This window comes from Cherax quadricarinatus, chromosome 22 (assembly GCF_038502225.1).
Source record: "Cherax quadricarinatus isolate ZL_2023a chromosome 22, ASM3850222v1, whole genome shotgun sequence".
Classification (NCBI taxonomy): Eukaryota; Metazoa; Arthropoda; class Malacostraca; order Decapoda; family Parastacidae; genus Cherax; species Cherax quadricarinatus.
Window position 1 is genome coordinate 4219457 of NC_091313.1, and position 23424 is coordinate 4242880.

Below are 23424 nucleotides of genomic sequence, written 5' to 3' on the forward strand. Positions count from 1 at the left end.
GGGTCGAGTCTTAGCTCCTGGCCCCGCCTCTTCACCGGTTGCTACTGGGCCCTCTCTCTCCCCGGTCCATGAGCTTTATCAAACCTCGTCTTAAAACTGTGTATGGTTCCTGCCTCCACTACGTCATTTTCTAGGCTATTCCACTGCCTTACAACTCTATGACTGAAGAAATACTTCCTAATATCTCTCTGACTCATTTGTGTCTTCAACTTCCAATTGTGGCCTCTTGTTTCTGTGTCCCCTCCCTGGAACATCCTGTCTTTGTCCACCTTGTCTATTTCACGCAGTATTTTATATGTCGTTATCATGTCTCCCCTGACCCTCCTGTCCTCCAGTGTGGTCAGGCCGATTTCCCTTAATCTTTCTTCATAGGACATTCCCCTTAGCTCTGGAACTAACCTTGTCGCAAACCTTTGTACTTTCTCTAGTTTCTTGACGTGCTTTATCAAGTGCGGGTTCCAAACAGGTGCTGCATACTCCAGTATGGGCCTGACATACACGGTGTACAGTGTCTTGAACGATTCCTTACTAAGGTATCGGAATGCTGTTCTCAGGTTTGCCAGGCTCCCATATGCTGCAGCAGTTATCTGATTGATGTGTGCTTCTGGAGACATGCTCGGTGTTATACTCACCCCAAGATCTTTCTCCTTGAGTGAGGTTTGCAGTTTTTGGCCACCTAGCCTATACTCTGTCTGTGGTCTTCTGTGCCCTTCCCCTATCTTCATGACTTTGCATTTGGCAGGATTAAATTCGAGAAGCCATTTGCTGGACCAGTAGGAGGCAGAGAGTGTGTTTTCCTGGGGCTGGGATGTATGAACAAGGGAGTGGATGTATAAGTGAAAGGGGAGGTAGGTCAGTCATCCATCGAGGGGTGTCCAGTCTGCCCAGGTCTCTTTGAAGTCTTGCCTGGTCCTCATCAGATTTAATTCTTCTCATTAACTTCACTTCATCTGCAAACAGGGACACTTCTGAGTCTAACCCTTCCATCATGTCGTTCACATATACCAAAAATAGTACTGGTCCTAGGACCGACCCCTGTGGGACCCCACTCGTCACAGGTGCCCACTGTGATACATCATTATGTACCATGACTTGTTGTTGCCTCCCTGTCAGGTATTCTCTGATCCATTGCAGTGCCCTTCCCGTTATATGCACCTGATGCTCTAGCTTCTGCACTAATCTCTTGTGAGGAACTGTGTCAAAGGCCTTCTTGCAGTCCAAGAAGATGCAAGCAACCCACCCCTCTCACTCTTGCCTTACTTCTGTTATTTTATCATAAAAGTCCAGAAGGTTTGTGACACAGGATTTGCCTTCCATGAATCCGTGCTGGTTGGCATTTATATTCTTGTTCCGTTCCAGGTGCTCCACCACTCTCCTCCTGATAATCTTCTCCATAACTTCGCATACTCTACACGTCAGTGACACAGGTCTATAGTTTAGTGCCTCTTTACTGTCTCCTCTTTTAAAACTGGGAACTACATTTGCCGTCTTCCATACCTCAGGTAGTTGCCCAGTTTCCAGGGACGTGTTGAAGATTGTGGTAAGTGGCACGCACAACATATCTGCTCCCTCTCTAAGGACCCACGGGGAGATGTTGTCCGGTCTCATTGCCTTTGAGGTATCGATGTCCCTTAGCAGTTTCTTCACCTCCTCCTCATCTGTATGTATGTCGTCCAACACTTGTTGGTGTATTCTTTGCTGGTGTCCCCATCTGATCTGTCCCCCCAGAGTCCTTCCTGTCTCTACTGTAAATACTTTCTTAAATCTCGTGTTGAGCTCCTCACATACCTCTTGATCGTTTCTTGTGAGTTCTCCACCTTCTTTCCTCAGCCTTATCACCTGGTCCTTGACTGTTGTCTTCCTCCTAATGTGGCTATACAGCAGTTTCGGGTCAGATTTGACTTTCGATGCTATGTCGTTTTCATACTGTCGCTGGGCCTCCCTCCTTATCTGTGCATACTCATTTCTGGCTCTTCTACTAATCTCCTTGTTTTCCTCGGTCCTATGCCTCCTGTACCTTTTCCATTCTCTGTTGCACTTAGTTTTTTGCCTCCCTACACCTTCGGGTAAACCAAGGACTCGTTTTGGTCTTCCTATTATTTCTGTTTCTCTTGGGAACAAACCTTTCCTCTGCCTCCTTGCACTTTGTTGCCACATATTCCATCATCTCGTTTACTGATTTTCCTACCATTTCTCTGTCCCACTGAACCTCCTGCAGGAAGTTTCTCATACCTGTGTAGTCCCCCCTTTTATAGTTTGGCCTGTCCCCTTCAGTTCCTGTTACCTTCTCCACTTGTAACTCTACTATATAATCAAAACTCAGAACCACGTGATGCTAGCTCCAAGGGGCCTCTCGTAAGTGATGTCCTCAATGTCTGAATTGCTCAGGGTGAACACAAGATCCAGTCTTGCTGGCTCATCCTCCCCTCTCTCTGGTTGTGTCCCTGGCATGTTGATGCATGAGGTTTTCAAGTACCACATCCATCATCTTGGCTCTCCATGTTTCGGGACCCCCATGTGGCTCCAGGTTTTCCCAGTCGATCTCCCTGTGGTAGAAATCGCCCATTACCAGTAACTTTGCTCTGCTCAAGTGAGCTCTTCTTGCCACCTCAGCCAGTGTGTCCACCATCACCCTGTTGTTTTCTTCGTACTCCTCTCTTGGCCTCCTGCAGTTCTGTGGTGGGTTATACATCACTCCAATGACTACTTTATGTTCACCTGACTGAATTGTACCTACAATGTAGACTCTTTCTCCAATCATGTCCATGCCTTCCATTTCCTCAAATCCCCATCGGTGTTTTATGAGCAGTGCAACCCCTCCTCCCCCTCTACTCCTTCTATCTTTCCTCAGGATCTGATATCCCGTTGGGAAGATTGTGTCTGTTATTGTCTCAGCGAGTTTTGTTTCTGTGACTGCTATGATGTCTGGGGATTTTTCACTGATTCTTTCGTTCCACTCCTCATGTTTATTCGTTATTCCATCCGCGTTTGTGTACCAAACTTTCAGTTTCTTTTCTATCATTGTGGTCATGCAAGAATATTGGGGTTGGGGGAGCGAGAGCCTTGGTGGGGGCCTATATGGGGCTGTGGTGTAGGTGGGGTTTGTGATGATGGGGGTGGGGTCAGAATGCCCATAAGGGTGGGGTGAGGTTTGTGATATGGGGGTTGGTGGCAGAGGGAACAGTGAGTGGGTTGTAGTATAGGTTGCTCAGTTGCGTTGGGAATGTCGCGGTTGGAGTCTTTTGGAGGGAGATTCTGTGGGGTGTGTTTGTCCTTCCTCCTGTGTGTGTGAATGTGTGTGTGTGTGTGTGTGTGTGTGTGTGTGTGTGTGTGTGTGTGTGTGTGTGTGTGTGTGTGTGTGTGTGTGTGTATGTGTGTGTGAATGTGTGTGTGTGTGTGTGTGTGTATGTGAATGTGTGTGTGAGTGTGTGTGTACTCACCTAGTTGTACTCACCTAGTTGAGGTTGCGGGGGTCGAGTCCGAACTCTTGGCCCCGCCTCTTCACTGATCGCTACTAGGTCACTCTCCATGAACCGTGAGCTTTATCATACCTCTGCTTAAAGCTATGTATGGATCCTGCGTCCACTACATCGCTTCCCAAACTATTCCACTTACTGACTACTCTGTGGCTGAAGAAATACTTCCTAACATCCCTGTGATTCATCTGTGTCTTCAACTTCCAACTGTGTCCCCTTGTTACTGTGTCCAATCTCTGGAACATCCTGTCTTTGTCCACCTTGTCAATTCCTCTCAGTATTTTGTATGTCGTTATCATGTCCCCCCTATCTCTTCTGTCCTCCAGAGTCGTCAGGTTGATTTCCCTTAACCTCTCCTCGTAGGACATACCTCTTAGCTCTGGGACTAGTCTTGTTGCAAACCTTTGCACTTTCTCTAGTTTCTTTACGTGCTTGGCTAGGTGTGGGTTCCAAACTGGTGCCGCATACTCCAATATGGGCCTAACGTACACGGTGTACAGGGTCCTGTGTGTGTGTGTGTGTGTGTGTGTGTGTGTGTGTGTGTGTGTGTGTGTGTGTGTGTGTGTGTGTGTGTGTGTGTGTGTGTGTGTGTGTGTGTGTGTGTGTGCGTGTGTGTGTGTGTGTGTGTGTGTGTGTGTGCGTGTGTGCGTGTGTGTGTGTGTGTGTGTGTGTGTGTGTGTGTGTGTGTGTGTGTGTGTGTGTGTGTGTGTGTGTGTGTGTGTGTGTGTGTGTGTGTGATTGCTGCTGCTTTTTTAGACGAACAAGTTAGCCACTAGCGAATATGCAGGACTATATCATCACCACTTCCCACTACTCACCACCACCAGCTCAGCACTCATCACTCAGCACCACGTCCCACTACTCACCACCACCTGCTCTGCACTCATCACTCAGCACCACCTGCTCTGCACTCATCACTCAGCACCACCTCTCACTACTCACCACCACCAGCTCTGCACTCATCACTCGGCACCACTTCTCACTACTCACCACCACCAGCTCTGCACTCATCACTCAGCACTACCTCTCACTACTGGCCCTTCACCAGCTCTGCACTCATTACTCAGCACCACCTTCCACTACTCACCACCACAAGCTCTGCACTCATCACTCAGCACCACCTCCTACTACTCACCACCACCAGCTCTGCACTCATCACTCAGCACCACCTCCTACTACTCACCACCACCAGCTCTGCGCTCATCACTCAGTACCACCTCTCATTACTCACCACCATCTGCTCTTCACTCATCACTCAGCACCACTGTCACTACTCACCCACCATCAGCTCTGCACTCATCACTCAGCACCACTCTCACTACTCACCAACACCACCTCTGCACTCATCACTCAGCACCACCTCCCACTACTCACCACCACCTGCTCTGCACTCATCACTCAGCACCACCTGCTCTGCACTCATCACTCAGCACCACCTCTCACTACTCACCACCACCAGCTCTGCACTCATCACTCGGCACCACTTCTCACTACTCACCACCACCAGCTCTGCACTCATCACTCAGCACTACCTCTCACTACTTGCCCTTCACCAGCTCTGCACTCATTACTCAGCACCACCTTCCACTACTCACCACTACCAGCTCTGCACTCATCACTCAGCACTACCTCTCACTACTGGCCCTTCACCAGCTCTGCACTCATCACTCAGCACCGCCTCCTACTACTCACCACTACCAGCTCTGCACTCATCACTCAGCACCACCTCCTACTACTTATCACCACCAGCTCTGCACTCATCACTCAGCACCACCTCCTACTACTCACCACCACCAGCTCTGCACTCATCACTCAGAACTACCTTCCACTACTCACCACCACCACCTCTGTACTCATCACTCAGCACCACCTCCTACTACTCACCACCACCAGCTCTGCACTCATCACTCAGCACCGCCTCCTACTACTCACCACTACCAGCTCTGCACTCATCACTCAGTACCACCTCCTACTACTCACCACCACCAGCTCTGCGCTCATCACTCAGTACCACCTCTCACTACTCACCCACCATCAGCTCTGCACTCATCACTCAGCACCACTCTCACTACTCACCACCACCAGCTCTGCACTCATCACTCAGCACCACCTTCCACTACTCACCACTACCAGCTCTGCACTCATCACTCAGCACCGCCTCCTACTACTCACCACTACCAGCTCTGCACTCATCACTCAGCACCACCTCCTACTACTCACCACCACCAGCTCTGCACTCATCACTCAGCACCACCTCCTACTACTCAGCACCACCAGCTCTGCACTCATCACTCAGCACCACCTTCCACTACTCACCACTACCAGCTCTACACTCATCACTCAGCACCACCTGCTGCTACTCACCACTACCAGCTCTGCACTCATCACTCAGCACCACCTCCTACTACTCACCACCACCAGCTCTGCACTCATCACTCAGCACCACCTCCTACTACTCAGCACCACCAGCTCTGCACTCATCACTCAGCACCACCTTCCACTACTCACCACTACCAGCTCTGCACTCATCACTCAGCACCGCATCCTACTACTCACCACTACCAGCTCTGCATTCATCACTCAGCACCACCTCCTACTACTCACCACCACCAGCTCTGCACTCATCACTCAGCACCACCTCCTACTACTCACCACCACCAGCTCTGCACTCATCACTCAGCACCACCTCCTACTACTCAGCACCACCAGCTCTGCACTCATCACTCAGCACCACCTCCTACTACTCACCACCACCAGCTCTGCACTCATCACTCAGTACCACCTCTCATTACTCCCCACCATCTGTTCTGCACTCATCACTCAGCACCACTCTCACTACTCACCCACCATCAGCTCTGCACTCATCACTCAGCACCACCTACCACTACTCACCACCACCTGCTCTGCACTCATCACTCAGCACCACCTGCTCTGCACTCATCACTCAGCACCACCTCTCACTACTCACCACCACCAGCTCTGCACTCATCACTCGGCACCACTTCTCACTACTCACCACCACCAGCTCTGCACTCATCACTCAGCACCACTTCTCACTACTCACCACCACCAGCTCTGCACTCATCACTCAGCACTACCTCTCACTACTTGCCCTTCACCAGCTCTGCACTCATTACTCAGCACCACCTTCCACTACTCACCACTACCAGCTCTGCACTCATCACTCAGTACCACCTCCTACTACTCACCACCACCAGCTCTGCGCTCATCACTCAGTACCACCTCCTACTACTCACCACCACCAGCTCTGCGCTCATCACTCAGCACTACCTCTCACTACTTGCCCTTCACCAGCTCTGCACTCATTACTCAGCACCACCTTCCACTACTCACCACTACCAGCTCTGCACTCATCACTCAGTACCACCTCCTACTACTCACCACTACCAGCTCTGCGCTCATCACTCAGTACCACCTCTCATTACTCACCACCATCTGCTCTGCACTCATCACTCAGCACCACTCTCACTACTCACCCACCATCAGCTCTGCACTCATCACTCAGCACCACTCTCACTACTCACCACCACCAGCTCTGCACTCATCACTCAGCACCGCCTCCTACTACTCACCAATACCATCTCTGCACTCATCACTCAGCACCACCTCCTACTACTCATCACCACCAGCTCTGCACTCATCACTCAGCACCACCTCCTACTACTCACCACCATCAGCTCTGCACTCATCACTCAGCACCACCTTCCACTACTCACCACCACCAGCTCTGCACTCATCACTCAGCACCGCCTCCTACTACTCACCACTACCAGCTCTGCACTCATCACTCAGCACCACCTGCTGCTACTCACCACTACCAGCTCTGCACTCATCACTCAGCACCACCTCCTACTACTCACCACCACCAGCTCTGCACTCATCACTCAGCACCACCTCCTACTACTCAGCACCACCAGCTCTGCACTCATCACTCAGCACCACCTTCCACTATTCACCACTACCAGCTCTGCACTCATCACTCAGCACCGCATCCTACTACTCACCACTACCAGCTCTGCATTCATCACTCAGCACCACCTCCTACTACTCACCACCACCAGCTCTGCACTCATCACTCAGCACCACCTCCTACTACTCACCACCACCAGCTCTGCACTCATCACTCAGCACCACCTCCTACTACTCACCACCACCAGCTCTGCACTCATCACTCAGCACCACCTCCTACTACTCACCACCACCAGCTCTGCACTCATCACTCACCCCCACCTCCTACTACTCACCACCACCAGCTCTGCACTCATCACTCAGCACCACCTTCCACTACTCACCACCACCAGCTCTGCACTCATCACTCAGCACCGCCTCCTACTACTCACCACTACCAGGTCTGCACTCATCACTCAGCACCACCTCCTATTACTCACCACCACCAGCTCTGCACTCATCACTCAGCACCACCTCCTACTACTCACCACCACCAGCTCTGCACTCATCACTCAGTACCACCTCTCATTACTCTCTACCATCTGTTCTGCACTCATCACTCAGCACCACTCTCACTACTCACCCACCATCAGCTCTGCACTCATCACTCAGCACCACCTACCACTACTCACCACCACCTGCTCTGCACTCATCACTCAGCACCACCTGCTCTGCACTCATCACTCAGCACCACCTCTCACTACTCACCACCACCAGCTCTGCACTCATCACTCGGCACCACTTCTCACTACTCACCACCACCAGCTCTGCACTCATCACTCAGCACTACCTCTCACTACTGGCCCTTCACCAGCTCTGCACTCATTACTCAGCACCACCTTCCACTACTCACCACTACCAGCTCTGCACTCATCACTCAGCACCACCTCCTACTACTCACCACCACCAGCTCTGCACTCATCACTCAGCACCACCTCGTACTACTCACCTCCACCAGCTCTGCACTCATCACTCAGTACCACCTTCCACTACTCACCGCCACCAGTTCTGCACTCATCACTCTGCACCGCCTCCTACTACTCACCACTACCAGCTCTGCACTCATCACTCAGCACCACCTCCTACTACTCACCACCACCAGCTCTGCACTCATCACTCAGCACCACCTCCTACTACTCACCACCACCTGCTCTGCACTCATCTCTCAGTACCCCTTCTCATTACTCACCACCATCTGCTCTGCACTCATCACTCAGCACCACTCTCACTACTCACCCACCATCAGCTCTGCACTCATCACTCAGCACCCCCTCTTACTACTCACCACTACCAGCTCTGAACTCATCACTCAGCACCACCTCCTACTACTCACCACCACCAGCTCTGCACTCATCACTCAGCACCACCTCCTACTACTCACCACCACCAGCTCTGCACTCATCACTCAGCACCACCTCCTACTACTCACCACCACCAGCTCTGCACTCATCACTCAGCACCACCTTCCACTACTCACCACCACCAGCTCTGCACTCATCACTCAGCACCGCCTCCTACTACTCACCACCACCAGCTCTGCACTCATCACTCAACACCGCCTCCTACTACTCACCACTACCAGCTCTGCACTCATCACTCAGCACCACCTCCAACTACTCACCACTACCAGCTCTGCACTCTTCACTCAGCACCACCTCCTACTACTCACCACCACCAGCTCTATACTCATCACTCAGCACCACCTCCTACTACTCACCACCACCAGCTCCGCACTCATCACTCAGCACCACCTCCTACTACTCACCACCACCAGCTCTGCACTCATCACTCAGCACCACCTCCTACTACTCACCACCACCAGCTCTGTACTCATCACTCAGCACCACCTCCTACTACTCACCACCACCAGCTCTGCACTCATCACTCAGCACCACCTCCTACTACTCTCCACCACCAGCTCTGCACTCATCACTCAGCACCACCTCCTACTACTCACCACCACCAGCTCTGTACTCATCACTCAGCACCACCTCCTACTACTCACCACCACCAGCTCTGCACTCATCACTCAGCACCACCTCCTACTACTCACCACCACCAGCTCTACACTCATCACTCAGCACCACCTCCTACTACTCACCACCACCAGCTCTGCACTCATCACTCAGCACCACCTCCTACTACTCACCACCACCAGCTCTGCACTCATCACTCAGCACCACCTCCTACTACTCACCACCACCAGCTCTACACTCATCACTCAGCACCACCTCCTACTACTCACCACCACCAGCTCTACACTCATCACTCAGCACCACCTCCTACTACTCACCACCACCAGCTGTGCACTCATCACTCAGCACCACCTCCTACTTCTCACCACCACCAGCTCTGCACTCATCACTCAGCACCGCCTCCTACTACTCACCACTACCAGCTCTGTACTCATCACTCAGCACCACCTCCTACTACTCACCACCACCAGCTCTGCACTCATCACTCAGCACCACCTCCTACTACTCACCACCACCAGCTCTGCACTCATCACTCAGCACCACCTCCTACTACTCACCACCACCAGCTCTGCACTCATCACTCAGCACCACCTCCTACTACTCACCACCACCAGCTCTGCACTCATCACTCAGCACCACCTCCTACTACTCACCACCACCAGCTCTGCACTCATCACTCAGCACCACCTCCTACTACTCACCACCACCAGCTCTGCACTCATCACTCAGCACCACGTCCTACTACTCACCACTACCAGCTCTGCACTCATCACTCAGCACCACCTCCTACTACTCACCACCACCAGCTCTGCACTCATCTCTCAGTACCCCTTCTCATTACTCACCACCATCTGCTCTGCACTCATCACTCAGCACCACTCTCACTACTCACCCACCATCAGCTCTGCACTCATCACTCAGCACCACTCTCACTACTCACCACCACCAGCTCTGCACTCATCACTCAGCACCCCCTCTTACTACTCACCACTACCAGCTCTGAACTCATCACTCAGCACCACCTCCTACTACTCACCACCACCAGCTCTGCACTCATCACTCAGCACCACCTCCTACTACTCACCACCACCAGCTCTGCACTCATCACTCAGCACCACCTTCCACTACTCACCACCACCAGCTCTGCACTCATCACTCAACACCGCCTCCTACTACTCACCACTACCAGCTCTGCACTCATCACTCAGCACCACCTCCAACTACTCACCACTACCAGCTCTGCACTCTTCACTCAGCACCACCTCCTACTACTCACCACCACCAGCTCTATACTCATCACTCAGCACCACCTCCTACTACTCACCACCACCAGCTCCGCACTCATCACTCAGCACCACCTCCTACTACTCACCATCACCAGCTCTGCACTCATCACTCAGCACCACCTCCTACTACTCACCACCACCAGCTCTGTACTCATCACTCAGCACCACCTCCTACTACTCACCACCACTAGCTCTGCACTCATCACTCAGCACCACCTCCTACTACTCACCACCACCAGCTCTGCACTCATCACTCAGCACCACCTCCTACTACTCACCACCACCAGCTCTGCACTCATCACTCAGCACCACCTCCTACTACTCACCACCACCAGCTCTGCACTCATCACTCAGCACCACCTCCTACTACTCACCACTACCAGCTCTGCATTCATCACTCAGCACCACCTCCTACTACTCACCACCACCAGCTCTGCACTCATCACTCAGCACCACCTCCCACTACTCACCACCACCAGCTCTGCACTCATCACACAGCACCACCTCCCACTACACACCACCACCAGCTCTGCACTCATCACTCAGCACCACCTCCTACTACTCACCACCACCAGCTCTGCACTCATCACTCAGCACCACCTGCTGCTACTCACCACCACCAGCTCTGCACTCATCACTCAGCACCACCTCCCACTACTGAGAACTGACCTTGTCTTGCGGACGTTGCTGGAACACGGTTATTATTATTACTATTATTATTATTATTATTATTATTATTATTATTATTATTATTATTATTATTATTATTATTATTATTATTATTATTATTATTATTATTACTCTTATTATTATTTTTCTTTATACATGGGGAAATTCTGAAACCGTAAGGGAATTCAAGGAAATCAAGTCTGATCAAAGAGGAAAGAGGATAACTCGAATACATTGAATCAAGAGCCTTTCATCAGCATCAATTCACTTTTATCCTTTGAAGGGACGTGAATTCTGAACTCTTCCCTCCAGCATTAACTTACATTTTGTAAGCTTAACCTCTTTTAAAAACTTACATTTTGTACGCTTAAAATCCTCTAAAACCTAAGACTTTTAGGAATGTCCTAAAACAAATTTTTTATGGATCTTGATATGAGTAATTTATCGAAATATTATGTTCATTCAATAGAGTAGTTTCCATTAAAGATTAAAAAACAAAGAGTAAAATATTATTTTATTATGCGTAAAAGATTCTCTGCTGCCACGATAATTAGATGACCTGATGCCTTCACCTGACTTACAACGACTTATATTCTCCACTACATATATACTGTGTTTTCTTGTTCTCTTGTATTATTTGTATTACTTAGGACTTAGGTGAATGTACAACTGCATAAGTTTTCACTGTGTCGAGAGCTCTAAAAGGAGAAACCGACAACAGGAGATGGAGCAGCAGAGGCTGAAGGAAAGGTCACAGGATGAGAGAAAATATATAGTGGTGAAGGAAGTACAGTAATGCGAAATAGATTGCCACCGTCCGTGCATGGGTATGAGTCAGGTTACTCGTCTTAGTAATGACTAGTGAGTGAAGTCCGGGTGTGTAGCTTGGCAATCCTATGTGACCGTGAAGAAACGTGCGATCCTTCTTGTAAAATGGATTAATATCTTACACTCAGGACTGCGCTCGCTTAGAACATGCTATATAAATGCTGTTAATGCCTTTGGTAGATCCTCGGACTCATCTACGCTATATTTTCAATATAGATTTCCAGTTTTTTCTTTGACTTCATGGACGCGAGCATACACACGATGCAAGATATATTACGAGGAAGGACTAAAAGAAAGAAAGACTTAAAAACAGTGGTGATGCTTTCACTGGAAGGGAGAGAGAGAGAGAGAGAGAGAGATGGTGACTTCGTATTATAAAAGATTGTGAAAAAATAGTAAAGAATCACTTCTTATTTTCAGCAATAGGAAGACTGAAAGATCATAACTTTAAATCATGTAAGAAGCAGAGTAGAAGAGCTATTGCGAGATATTTCTTTACAATTACAGACGTGTGTAACTGGATTTAAATAAAATTAAAAAAAATAATCCAGCAAAGTTCCTGGATATTTTTTAATATTATATATAATAAATGTATAAGAAAAAAGATAAACTCCCACAAAAAATTATATTCATATAAGTACAAGCAAGTGATACAAGAGGTAATTACACTCCCTCCTTCACAAACTTTTATGCCAGGAGAGAAATCTCAACAAGAGAATTGTGGCAGTCATTTGGAATCAAAACTCTTTAAAAATTTGAAAAAAAAGTGAAAGTTAAAGATAAAATTCCTATAATCACGGATGTTGAAAAAAAAAAGTATTTAAAAGGGAAATGTAGAAAAATATTAATTTTGAAAACGCAGAGTTTATTTACAGACGCGAGAAAGATTAGGTGAAAGGAATGGATGCCATTGAGCTAACTAAAGATACCGATAAACGTTCAAGAAAGAAATGGCAGAAGGAACAGACAGAAACTTTCTGTGTTGTCTTGGCAATGTTGATGAAAGAAACACAGCTACAAATCACTGAATACTAGCCAATTTGAACCGCTGTAGAGAGAGGCTGATAATATCCCTTTAACAACAAGCTCGTTAACACCAATGGTTAACAAAACACTGAAGAACAAAGAGGCACAATATTGTGGCTAGAATAATATACAGATAACCCGCACACTGAAGAATGAAACTTATGACAACATTTCGGTTCGACTTGGACCATTAACTAGTTAATGGTCCAGGTCGGGACCGAAGCATCGTCATAGGTTTCATTCTATCATGTGCGGATTGTGTAACAACGCCCTACAAAAGAGTACAAGAACAGCGGAGTAACTGCAGGGCACAAACTAGCCTAGTCCAGCTGAGTGTTACACCCACCACCCACGCACACAGGATACATAATTACACTCTGTGGTGTAAGTCTCTCAGTGTATATATACTGAGAGTTTATATTACTCGCAACTTTAAGGTTTAACTATTCTTGTCTGGTGGTAAACAGGTATCATGCGGCTTTAACGACTCTTGAGCACTTGACAGGTTACTAATCCGCAGTAATCAACCAACTCAAGCATTTGTGCTTGAGTATCAGTCGATTCTGTTTACAAAGCAACCCAAAGTGCTCTAACTATTAGAAAATGTGGCTTAAATACAAAGAGAGAAATAAAGTATTTATAAGCAATCTGCGTTCAAGTGAGCAAGATCTTGTATCCTTTACCAGACGATGCAGCTAAATACTTTTACTTTGCACTGCAAGGTTCTGTACTTCAAGGTTTTACTCTGTACTTCAAGGTTTTACTCTGCACTCCAATTTTTAGTCAGCACTCCAAGGTTTTATTCTGCACTCCAAGGTTTTACTCTGTACTTTAAGGCTTTATTCTGCACTCCAATTTTTACTTAGCACTCCAAGGTTTTACTCTGCACTCCGAGGTTTTACTCAGCACTCCAAGGTTTTACTCTGCACTCCAAGGTTTTACTCAGCACTCCAAGGTTTTACTCTGCATTCCAAGGTTTTACTCAGCACTCCAAGGTTTTACTCTGCACTCCAAGGTTTTACTCTGCACTCCGAGGTTTTACTCTGCACTCCAAGGTTTTACTCTGTACTCCAAGGTTTTACTCTGCACTCCAAGGTTTTACTCTGCACTCCAAGGTTTTACTCAGCACTTCAAGGTTTTACTCTGCACTCCAAGGTTTTACTCTGCACTCCAAGGTTTTACTCTGTACTCCAAGATTTTACTCTGCACTCCAAGGTTTTACTCAGCACTCCAAGGTTTTACTCTGTACTCCAAGGTTTTACTCTGTACTCCAAGGTTTTACTCAGCACTCCAAGGTTTTACTCAGCACTCCAAGGTTTTACTCAGCACTCCAAGGTTTTACTCAGCACTCCAAGGTTTTACTCTGCACTCCAAGATTTTACTCTGCACTCCAAGGTTTTACTCAGCACTCCAAGGTTTTACTCAGCACTCCAAGGTTTTACTCAGCACTCCAAGGTTTTACTCTGCACTCCGAGGTTTTACTCTGTACTCCAAGGTTTTACTCAGCACTCCAAGGTTTTACTCTGCACTCCAAGGTTTTACTCTGCACTCCGAGGTTTTACTCTGCACTCCAAGGTTTTACTCTGTACTCCAAGGTTTTACTCAGCACTCCAAGGTTTTACTCTGCACTCCAAGATTTTACTCTGCACTCCAAGGTTTTACTCAGCACTCCAAGGTTTTACTCAGCACTCCAAGGTTTTACTCTGCACTCCAAGGTTTTACTCTGCACTCCGAGGTTTTACTCTGTACTCCAAGGTTTTACTCAGCACTCCAAGGTTTTACTCTGCACTCCAAGGTTTTACTCAGCACTTCAAGGTTTTACTCTGCACTCCAAGGTTTTACTCTGCACTCCAAGGTTTTACTCTGTACTCCAAGGTTTTACTCAGCACTCCAAGGTTTTACTCTGTACTCCAAGGTTTTACTCTGTACTCCAAGGTTTTACTCTGTACTCCAAGGTTTTACTCAGCACTCCAAGGTTTTACTCAGCACTCCAAGGTTTTACTCAGCACTCCAAGGTTTTACTCAGCACTCCAAGGTTTTACTCTGCACTCCAAGATTTTACTCTGCACTCCAAGGTTTTACTCAGCACTCCAAGGTTTTACTCTGTACTCCAAGGTTTTACTCTGTACTCCAAGGTTTTACTCAGCACTCCAAGGTTTTACTCTGCACTCCAAGGTTTTACTCTGTACTCCAAGGTTTTACTCAGCACTCCAAGGTTTTACTCTGTACTCCAAGGTTTTACTCAGCACTCCAAGGTTTTACTCAGCACTCCAAGGTTTTACTCAGCACTCCAAGGTTTTACTCAGCACTCCAAGGTTTTACTCTGCACTCCAAGATTTTACTCTGCACTCCAAGGTTTTAGCACTCCAAGGTTTTACTCAGCACTCCAAGGTTTTACTCTGCACTCCAAGGTTTTACTCTGCACTCCAAGGTTTTACTCTGTACTCCAAGGTTTTACTCAGCACTCCAAGGTTTTACTCTGCACTCCAAGGTTTTACTCAGCACTCCAAGGTTTTACTCTGCACTCCAAGGTTTTACTCTGTACTCCAAGGTTTTACTCTGTACTCCAAGGTTTTACTCTGCACTCCAAGGTTTTACTCTGCACTCCAAGGTTTTACTCTGCACTCCAAGGTTTTACTCAGCACTTCAAGGTTTTACTCTGCACTCCAAGGTTTTACTTTGCACTCCAAGGTTTTACTCAGCACTTCAAGGTTTTACTCTGCACTCCAAGGTTTTACTCAGCACTTCAAGGTTTTACTCAGCACTTCAAGGTTTTACTCTGCACTCCAAGGTTTTACTCAGCACTTCAAGGCTTTACTCAGCACTTAACCAGCCTCAGCCAGAATTTAGCTCAATATGAGATTCGACATCCAACATTTGCAGTCCTCAGCGGCATTGGCTTCGACCCAGATATTCGTGTCCGTATTCAAGTACGTGCCACGGGCAGGATGGGTTTATCTAAACGCTAAGCGAACGTTTAAATACTTTTAATCATATACTTTTCTTGTTTTTGTTATTCTCTTCAGTCCATTTCCATAGCTATTTCCCAGATTCCTCATATTTCTCTGTTTTATTAATACAAGTCAATATATTTTTGTATATACAAATTACTCTGCAGGTTGTATAGTGTCATTTGCATATCTAAACCTTTTGTAAATAGTTTAACTGTTTCCTTGCAAATCTTATCCGGTTATTAATTTTATTATTTTTTTCTCTCTCATTTTTTACGCCACCTCTTTTGTGACTCGTTTATACACTATTTAATTCATTTTTGTACCTGTTTTTTTATATATAATATTGCTAGTTTACATATTACTCATTGTTTCATTTTTAGACAGTTATTAAAAATATAGTTTTGTTACGAAGCGAATAATTTATTCACTGTTGTTCACTATTAGAAATAATTGTAGAATTACAAAATATTAGGTAAAAGGATACAGATGCAACTAATGTAATATTTTGTTGTGGCAACGTTTCGCTCTCCAGGAGCGGCTTGATCATTCTCCTGGGGAACGAAATGTTGCCACAATAAAATGTCAAATTAGTTGTCTCTGTGTCCTTTTCCCTAACATTGTTTATTATCCCCTTTATTACTCTACATCTTCGTAATTCTCCGTCAGATTTTTTTTGAGTACATAAATTTTTATACCTAGTGATTCCTCGCTAAATAACACTGTATTTTGCCATTAGCCTATTCATCGTTCCATGCAGTTTTATCCATTTATTCATATACTTTATTAATACTGCTCCGTTCATTCATTTTCTCTTCACACAGTTCCACAAAACTCTGTGACTGGATCTGATACTTGTTTCAGTTTCACGTACTGTTTGTAGAGGAGTTTACTTGCTGTTGCTTGTTAGGTAAGACACATATGCAACAGTTAGGTATCTTTATTTCGAAACGTTTCGCCTACACAGTAGGCTTCTTCAGTCGAGTACAGAAAAGTTGATAGAAGCAGAAGATACTTGAAGACGATGTAATCAGTCCATCACCCTTAAAGTTTTGAGGTGGTCAGTCCCTCAGTCTGGAGAAGAGCATTGTTCCATTGTCTGAAACAATATGAAGTTGAAGTGACAGGATGGAGCCTTATATAGTGCCAGGAGGTGAGACGTAGGTTGCTTTGGGAGGGCAGGTCCCTCTCAAACCCAGCCGTTCTCACCAGTAGAGGTTGTCGAAGTTGATGGTCTGTACCAAGATACCCTTGTGTTGCAGTGTCTGACAGACACTGCAACACAAGGTATTTTATACCATTTTAATATTCATTCTGTCAGACACTGCAACACAAGGGTATCTTGGTACAGACCATCAACTTCGACAACCTCTACTGGTGAGAACGGCTTGCCTTATTCGGCAAGAAGAGCGTTGCTATTTAAGAAAAAATAGCAAGTTTTACCTATTCGGCACGACATTATATATATATATATATATATAATATATATATATATATATATATATATATATATATATATATATATATATATATATATATATATATATATATATATATATATATATATATATAACGAAAAAAAATATATTTCGTTTTGTTTGTTTAGTATTAAATTATTGTAAACGTATCTAAAATATTTAGTTGGATTAGGCTAAAATAAATTATGCTTGTTATAATAAGGTTGGGTAAGTTTTCTAAGATTCTTTTGGTGCAAAATTATAAATTTTTACATCACGTTAATGAAAAAATATATCTTTAAACGCATAAGAGAAAATTTAAGAAAGGACTTAAGTTTGAATGAGTTCTTGCTAATGACCAGCTTTACATAATCGGCACGACATATATATATATATATATATATATATATATATATATATATATATATATATATATATATATATATATATATATATATATATATATATATATATATTGCAAGGATTTCGCAAGAGCAGGCGATATATACACAAACACTAATCTCTGGCTGAAGAAGAGATCGAACCTACGAACCTTGGAACAAGGTACGCAGTGCTATACCATTCTCACCACACTGGACAATACCTTGGCGCCCTGCACAATGCTAGACGTTGATCCAAGGCAGCCAGCTTCAGGGAGAAGGCTTACAGCTTTTCATCTCATCCCCTGCATGCATCGGTAAGGCTGATGCTGTAAGCCTTCTCCTTGAAAGCTGGCTGCCTTGGATCAAAGTCTAGCATTGTGCTAGTCTCCAAGGTATTGTCCAGTGTGGTGAGAATGGTATAGCACTGCTTACCTTGTTCCAGGGTTCGTAGGTTCGAGTCTCCTTCAGCCAGACATCAGTGTTTATATACATATATATATATATATATATATATATATATATATATATATATATATATATATATATATATATATATATATATATATATATATATATATATATATATATATATGGGGTGGTAGGGGAAGTGGAATATTTAAACGGCTTCAGGAAGAAATGCAAATACTCTTCCTTGAAGCCTTTTTATCCATTTCTCCGAGGCTGAGTCCCACAATTTACACCAGAGGTGGACCCCATCTACATTATGTATATATATATATATATATATATATATATATATGTCGTGCCGAATAGGCAGAATTTGCGATCTTGGCTTAAATAGCAACGTTCATCTTGCCATATAGGACAAGTGAAAATTTGCGTATGTAATAATTTCGCAAAAATCATTCAGAACCTAACGAAAAAAATATATTTCACTGTGTTTGTTTAGTATTAAATTATTGTAAACAAATCTAAAATATATTTAGTTGGGTTAGGCTAAAATAAATTGTTCTTGTTATAATAAGGTTAGGTAAATTTTCTAAGATTCTATGGTTGCAAAATTAAAAATTTTTACACCAACATTAATGATAAAAATCTAGCTTTAAACGTATAAGAGACATTTTTAGAAAGGATTTAATTTTAAATGAGTTCTTGCTAATTGACCAGTTTTACATATTCGGCACGACATATATATCTATATCTATATATATATATATATATATATATATATATATATATATATATATATATATATATATATATATATATATATATATATATATATATATATATATATGGTAAAAAAAGTAAAAAGATGGGGTGGTAGGGTAAGTGGAATATTCAAAAGGCTTCAGGAAGAAATGCAAATATTCTTCCTTAAAGCCTTTTTTTCATATATGTATATATGTATGTATATATATATATATATATATATATATATATATATATATATATATATATATATATATATATATATATATATATATATATATATATATATATATATATATATATATATATATATATATATATGTATATATATGTGTGTGTGTGTGTGTGTGTGTACTCACCTATTTGTGTGTGTGTGTGTGTGTGTGTGTGTGTGTGTGTGTGTGTGTGTGTGTGTGTGTGTGTGTGTGTGTGTGTGTGTGTGTGTGTGTGTGTAATATCAATGCACCACCCAGAAATAGCGAAAGTATAGACACAGAAATATCGCCAACAGGATTCGAACACACGTTGGTCGGTATCCACGAGCTGGTAGTGTGACTTACCTCCCACCGTGACGCCTTAAGGCACACTCGTGCACAGCAACCATGGTGGGTTTGAATCCTGCTGGCTGCGACATTTCTGTGTATATACCTCTGTTTCTGTGTGCATTGAGTATAGTTATGCTCGTGAGGCTAGAGCATACAGGAGAATGAAATAGCTGGAGACCATGTCTGAGGCTCACTGGTGTGTCAGGGGCAACGAAGTAACATTGTTTGTAACCCGGCTACCTGGCGTCCTGGCGTTCTGAAGTATCTGTTTTAACTCCCACCGTGACGCCTTCAACCACTTTCGCTTATTTCTGCCAAGCGGACTGAGTATAGTACCGATTGATGGATATTCAGTTGATGATATACTGCCAATAGTTCTTCTATAATATTTATGTAATTATTGCTATGATTGCTGACCAAGAAACCTGAGCAAGTGTTATGAATGCCGCCCAGGCTCTCAGCTCAGTATCTTGGATATTTCCCTCTAAATGAGGATCATTTAGTAATTTACGAATTTGGGGTCTGATGAAGATTCCTTCCTTTATTTTGGAATCATTAACTTTATGAAGCATCTTCAGATGGGCTTCTTCATCATCATCCAAGAGAGATATATCTTGAGGGTGGTACTGAAACAGGGAGATAATCTGAATGTTCCAGCGGTCCGATTGCAGAAGATCGGGATATGTCTTGGATTTGAATTTCGATAAAATTCCCGATACTCTTGTGATACAGAAATAACCCGTGGTGTGATCCTTTCGTTCCCTCCATAATACTGGGACTGCAAATGGCTTGCATGATTTCCTTCCAGCAAACTACTAAGCTAGATCAAGTCACTCTACAGCGATGTTGTGCCCATAACTTATTCCCCGATCTTCACACCAGTGGTGAAAATACGTTTTCACTGAGGGTTTTGTCTGAGTAAAACTGCCATAAATTTAACAAAAAATGTTCTTTCGTTTATTTACTGTAGGCATATAACTGGACAGTTGAAAATACCGCTTGCTCTCGAAAGAGAAAATATTCAGTCCATCAGTAGCAAAACAATCTCATAAATGCATAAAACTCAAGCAAAACAATAAATCATTTTCCATAGAATGACCAAACACTCAGCAGACAATAATATAGCTAAAAAGTAATTGTGGTGAGGGAGGTAAGTTCAAATTTGAATTTTCAGCTTCCAAAAATCAGTTGGAAACAAATGCCATTAAAAGTGAACTGAAACCTTAGTTGACCAGTGTTTTATAATAAAATGACCAAATCTAAGTGGTTATTAGTCATATATGTAACACCGTATAACTTTCACATAACTTTTAAATGTATGATGGAGATATGTTAAAGATATCATTTATATTTAAGTTAGTACACAGCTTTATGTATCTCGCATTACAACTGAAAAAAAAAAACTTGCCTTTATTTGGAAAATAGAAGGTGAGACATTGTAAGTGCATATATATAGTCCATGAGAGACTGTGAGATGGATGAGGAACCTCACAACTAACATTTGTCAAGATAGGAAAATTTAATAAACGTTTCAGTCCTTGTTTGTTATCAATGTTTGCTTTGTGATCCTCTTCCTGAGAATACAATAACTCTAACATATCTTTCAAGAAATGCTATCGTAAGTGTAGTTAAACACTTACAAGAAAATGATGTGATATGTATGTATGGGAGTGACGGGAGAGGTACAGTGATACCAACAATATGTAGATAAAGACACATGCATAGTTTAAAACATTTATTAAGGGAAGGTTTTGCCACCAGTGGCTGCTTCAGTTCTTACATTAGAACTTAAGAAGGTATTTATGGTCAAACGTTTCTTCAATAAATGTCTTGACATGTGCATGTGTCTTTACAAAGATTGTGAATGTCAGTATATAGATTACTGATTATGCATTTGAATATATAGGTAATGTGTGTGAAGAGAGTCCCATAGAGTCTTTTATATGTTGTCTCTGTTTACTTCTTGACATTATGACCTCAATGTCTAGACGAGTGGGATCAACTTTCTATAACCTGTGTGGTCAATAAACCCGCGACCCTAACCACCGGTCTGTTTCAGATGTCATCCCAGTGTCAAGCCAGATACATCATCCTGCTTCTACTTTTCTCTTACGCATTGTTTTCCAACACATAATATAACCCAATTTTGTGCATTCTGCTTCGCCACATCAATGCTCTAACATAATATTCTCTTCCACAGAATGGAGATTACGCCTTTGCCTATGCCGTGGACTCTCCTGATTATAGTAACTTTCATGACCGGGCAGAAGCCCGTTCTGGCGATGAAACCCGTGGCCGCTTCAGAGTAGCTCTCCCTGACAACAGACTCCAGACAGTATTGTACAGAGCTGACGGGAAGGGATACACTGCTTTCATCTCCTACGATGACCATCCCGATTTCTCAGCCTTAAGGGCTTCCATCGGCCCCATAGGAGCAGCGCCTGAGATCGGCCAGTCAGTGCTGGAGAGCATTAGGAGAGGGGAGAACTGGAAAGCTCATAAGGACCAAAAAGATGGTAGACGACCCGACCATGAACCACAAGACACAAGTCACGAGGAGCTCGACAATACGGTCGTGTCGACATCTAGGCGGGTTCAACCCACGACTAGGCAGTCAAGAGTATCGAGTGCGCCACGGCGACAACCAACGCCATCACGCCCATCTACCTCTTCTCAAGCTGCAAGCCGAAGACCAGCCACGAAGCGTCCTGCAAGTCCAGCATCTCAGCGTCTCAGAACTGCTACCCCCGTCGGTTCTGCACCCTCCACCAGCAAGGAACCTATTTCCCTCTTTATTTCTGAAGATTTCTACGATGACGAGATCCTAAATCGCTTAATGAAAGCAATTAATAAAGAAGCATTGAAGGATGCTCAGGAGGCGCCATTAGATGACGATTCCGAGGAAAAGGCGCCTCATCGACACTACGCTATCGGGGATAAAGCCAGCGTGTTGGCACGACTGAAAGCCGTGGTTCACAGGGTTCAACTGGCCCACCGAGCCCACCTCCGAGGTTAATTAGCTATTACCCTTTCTTGCCAATCAACCATAAGATGTATGTTTTCCATGATACAAACTTGAAAATATCACGGTTAAATTTCCTAATCTTAAATATAAATCGCCTCTTGTAATTTTTTTTCTTTCTTGTGAGCTTCAAATAATCTTTCATAAATCAAAGTTTGCCTAATGCATGCTTATATATATATATATATATATATATATATATATATATATATATATATATATATATATATATATATATATATATATATGTGTGTGTGTGTGTATGTATATATATATATATATATATATATATATATATATATATATATATATATATATATATATATATATATATATATATATATATATATATATATATTAGTTTTTAATTTATCTTTTCTAAGCATTCATCTTATTACTAAAAAAATCTGTATCTCTAATAATCGATAATATTTAATACTTCATTCATCTCTGTCTACCAATACATGTTCCACTTGCAACAAGATGGGGCTAAAGAGCTCGACGTGTACAAGACAATAGCATGATACACTGAAGGTCTGGGTAGATTATTATTATAATCAAAAAAGAAGCGCTAAACCACAAGGACTATACAGAGGTGTGGGTAGAGAGCTTATCATCATCCCAGCTATGCATTATAGCCTTCCTCTGCTTCCAGTCATCTTT

The 23424-nt window shown here is 44.1% G+C and overlaps 1 protein-coding gene across 1 annotated transcript in view; it reads left to right on the forward strand.

Moving 5' to 3' along the window:
* The window catches only part of LOC128689593 (uncharacterized), a 147509-nt gene extending 124587 nt beyond the window's left edge, over positions 1-22922 (forward strand). The window contains exon 3 of the mRNA XM_053777955.2: positions 21940-22922. Within this exon, the coding sequence (XP_053633930.2) occupies positions 21940-22755 (816 nt within the window). The 3' untranslated portion in view covers positions 22756-22922. The remainder of the gene's footprint in view (positions 1-21939) is intronic.
* The last annotated feature ends 502 nt before the right edge of the window (positions 22923-23424 follow it).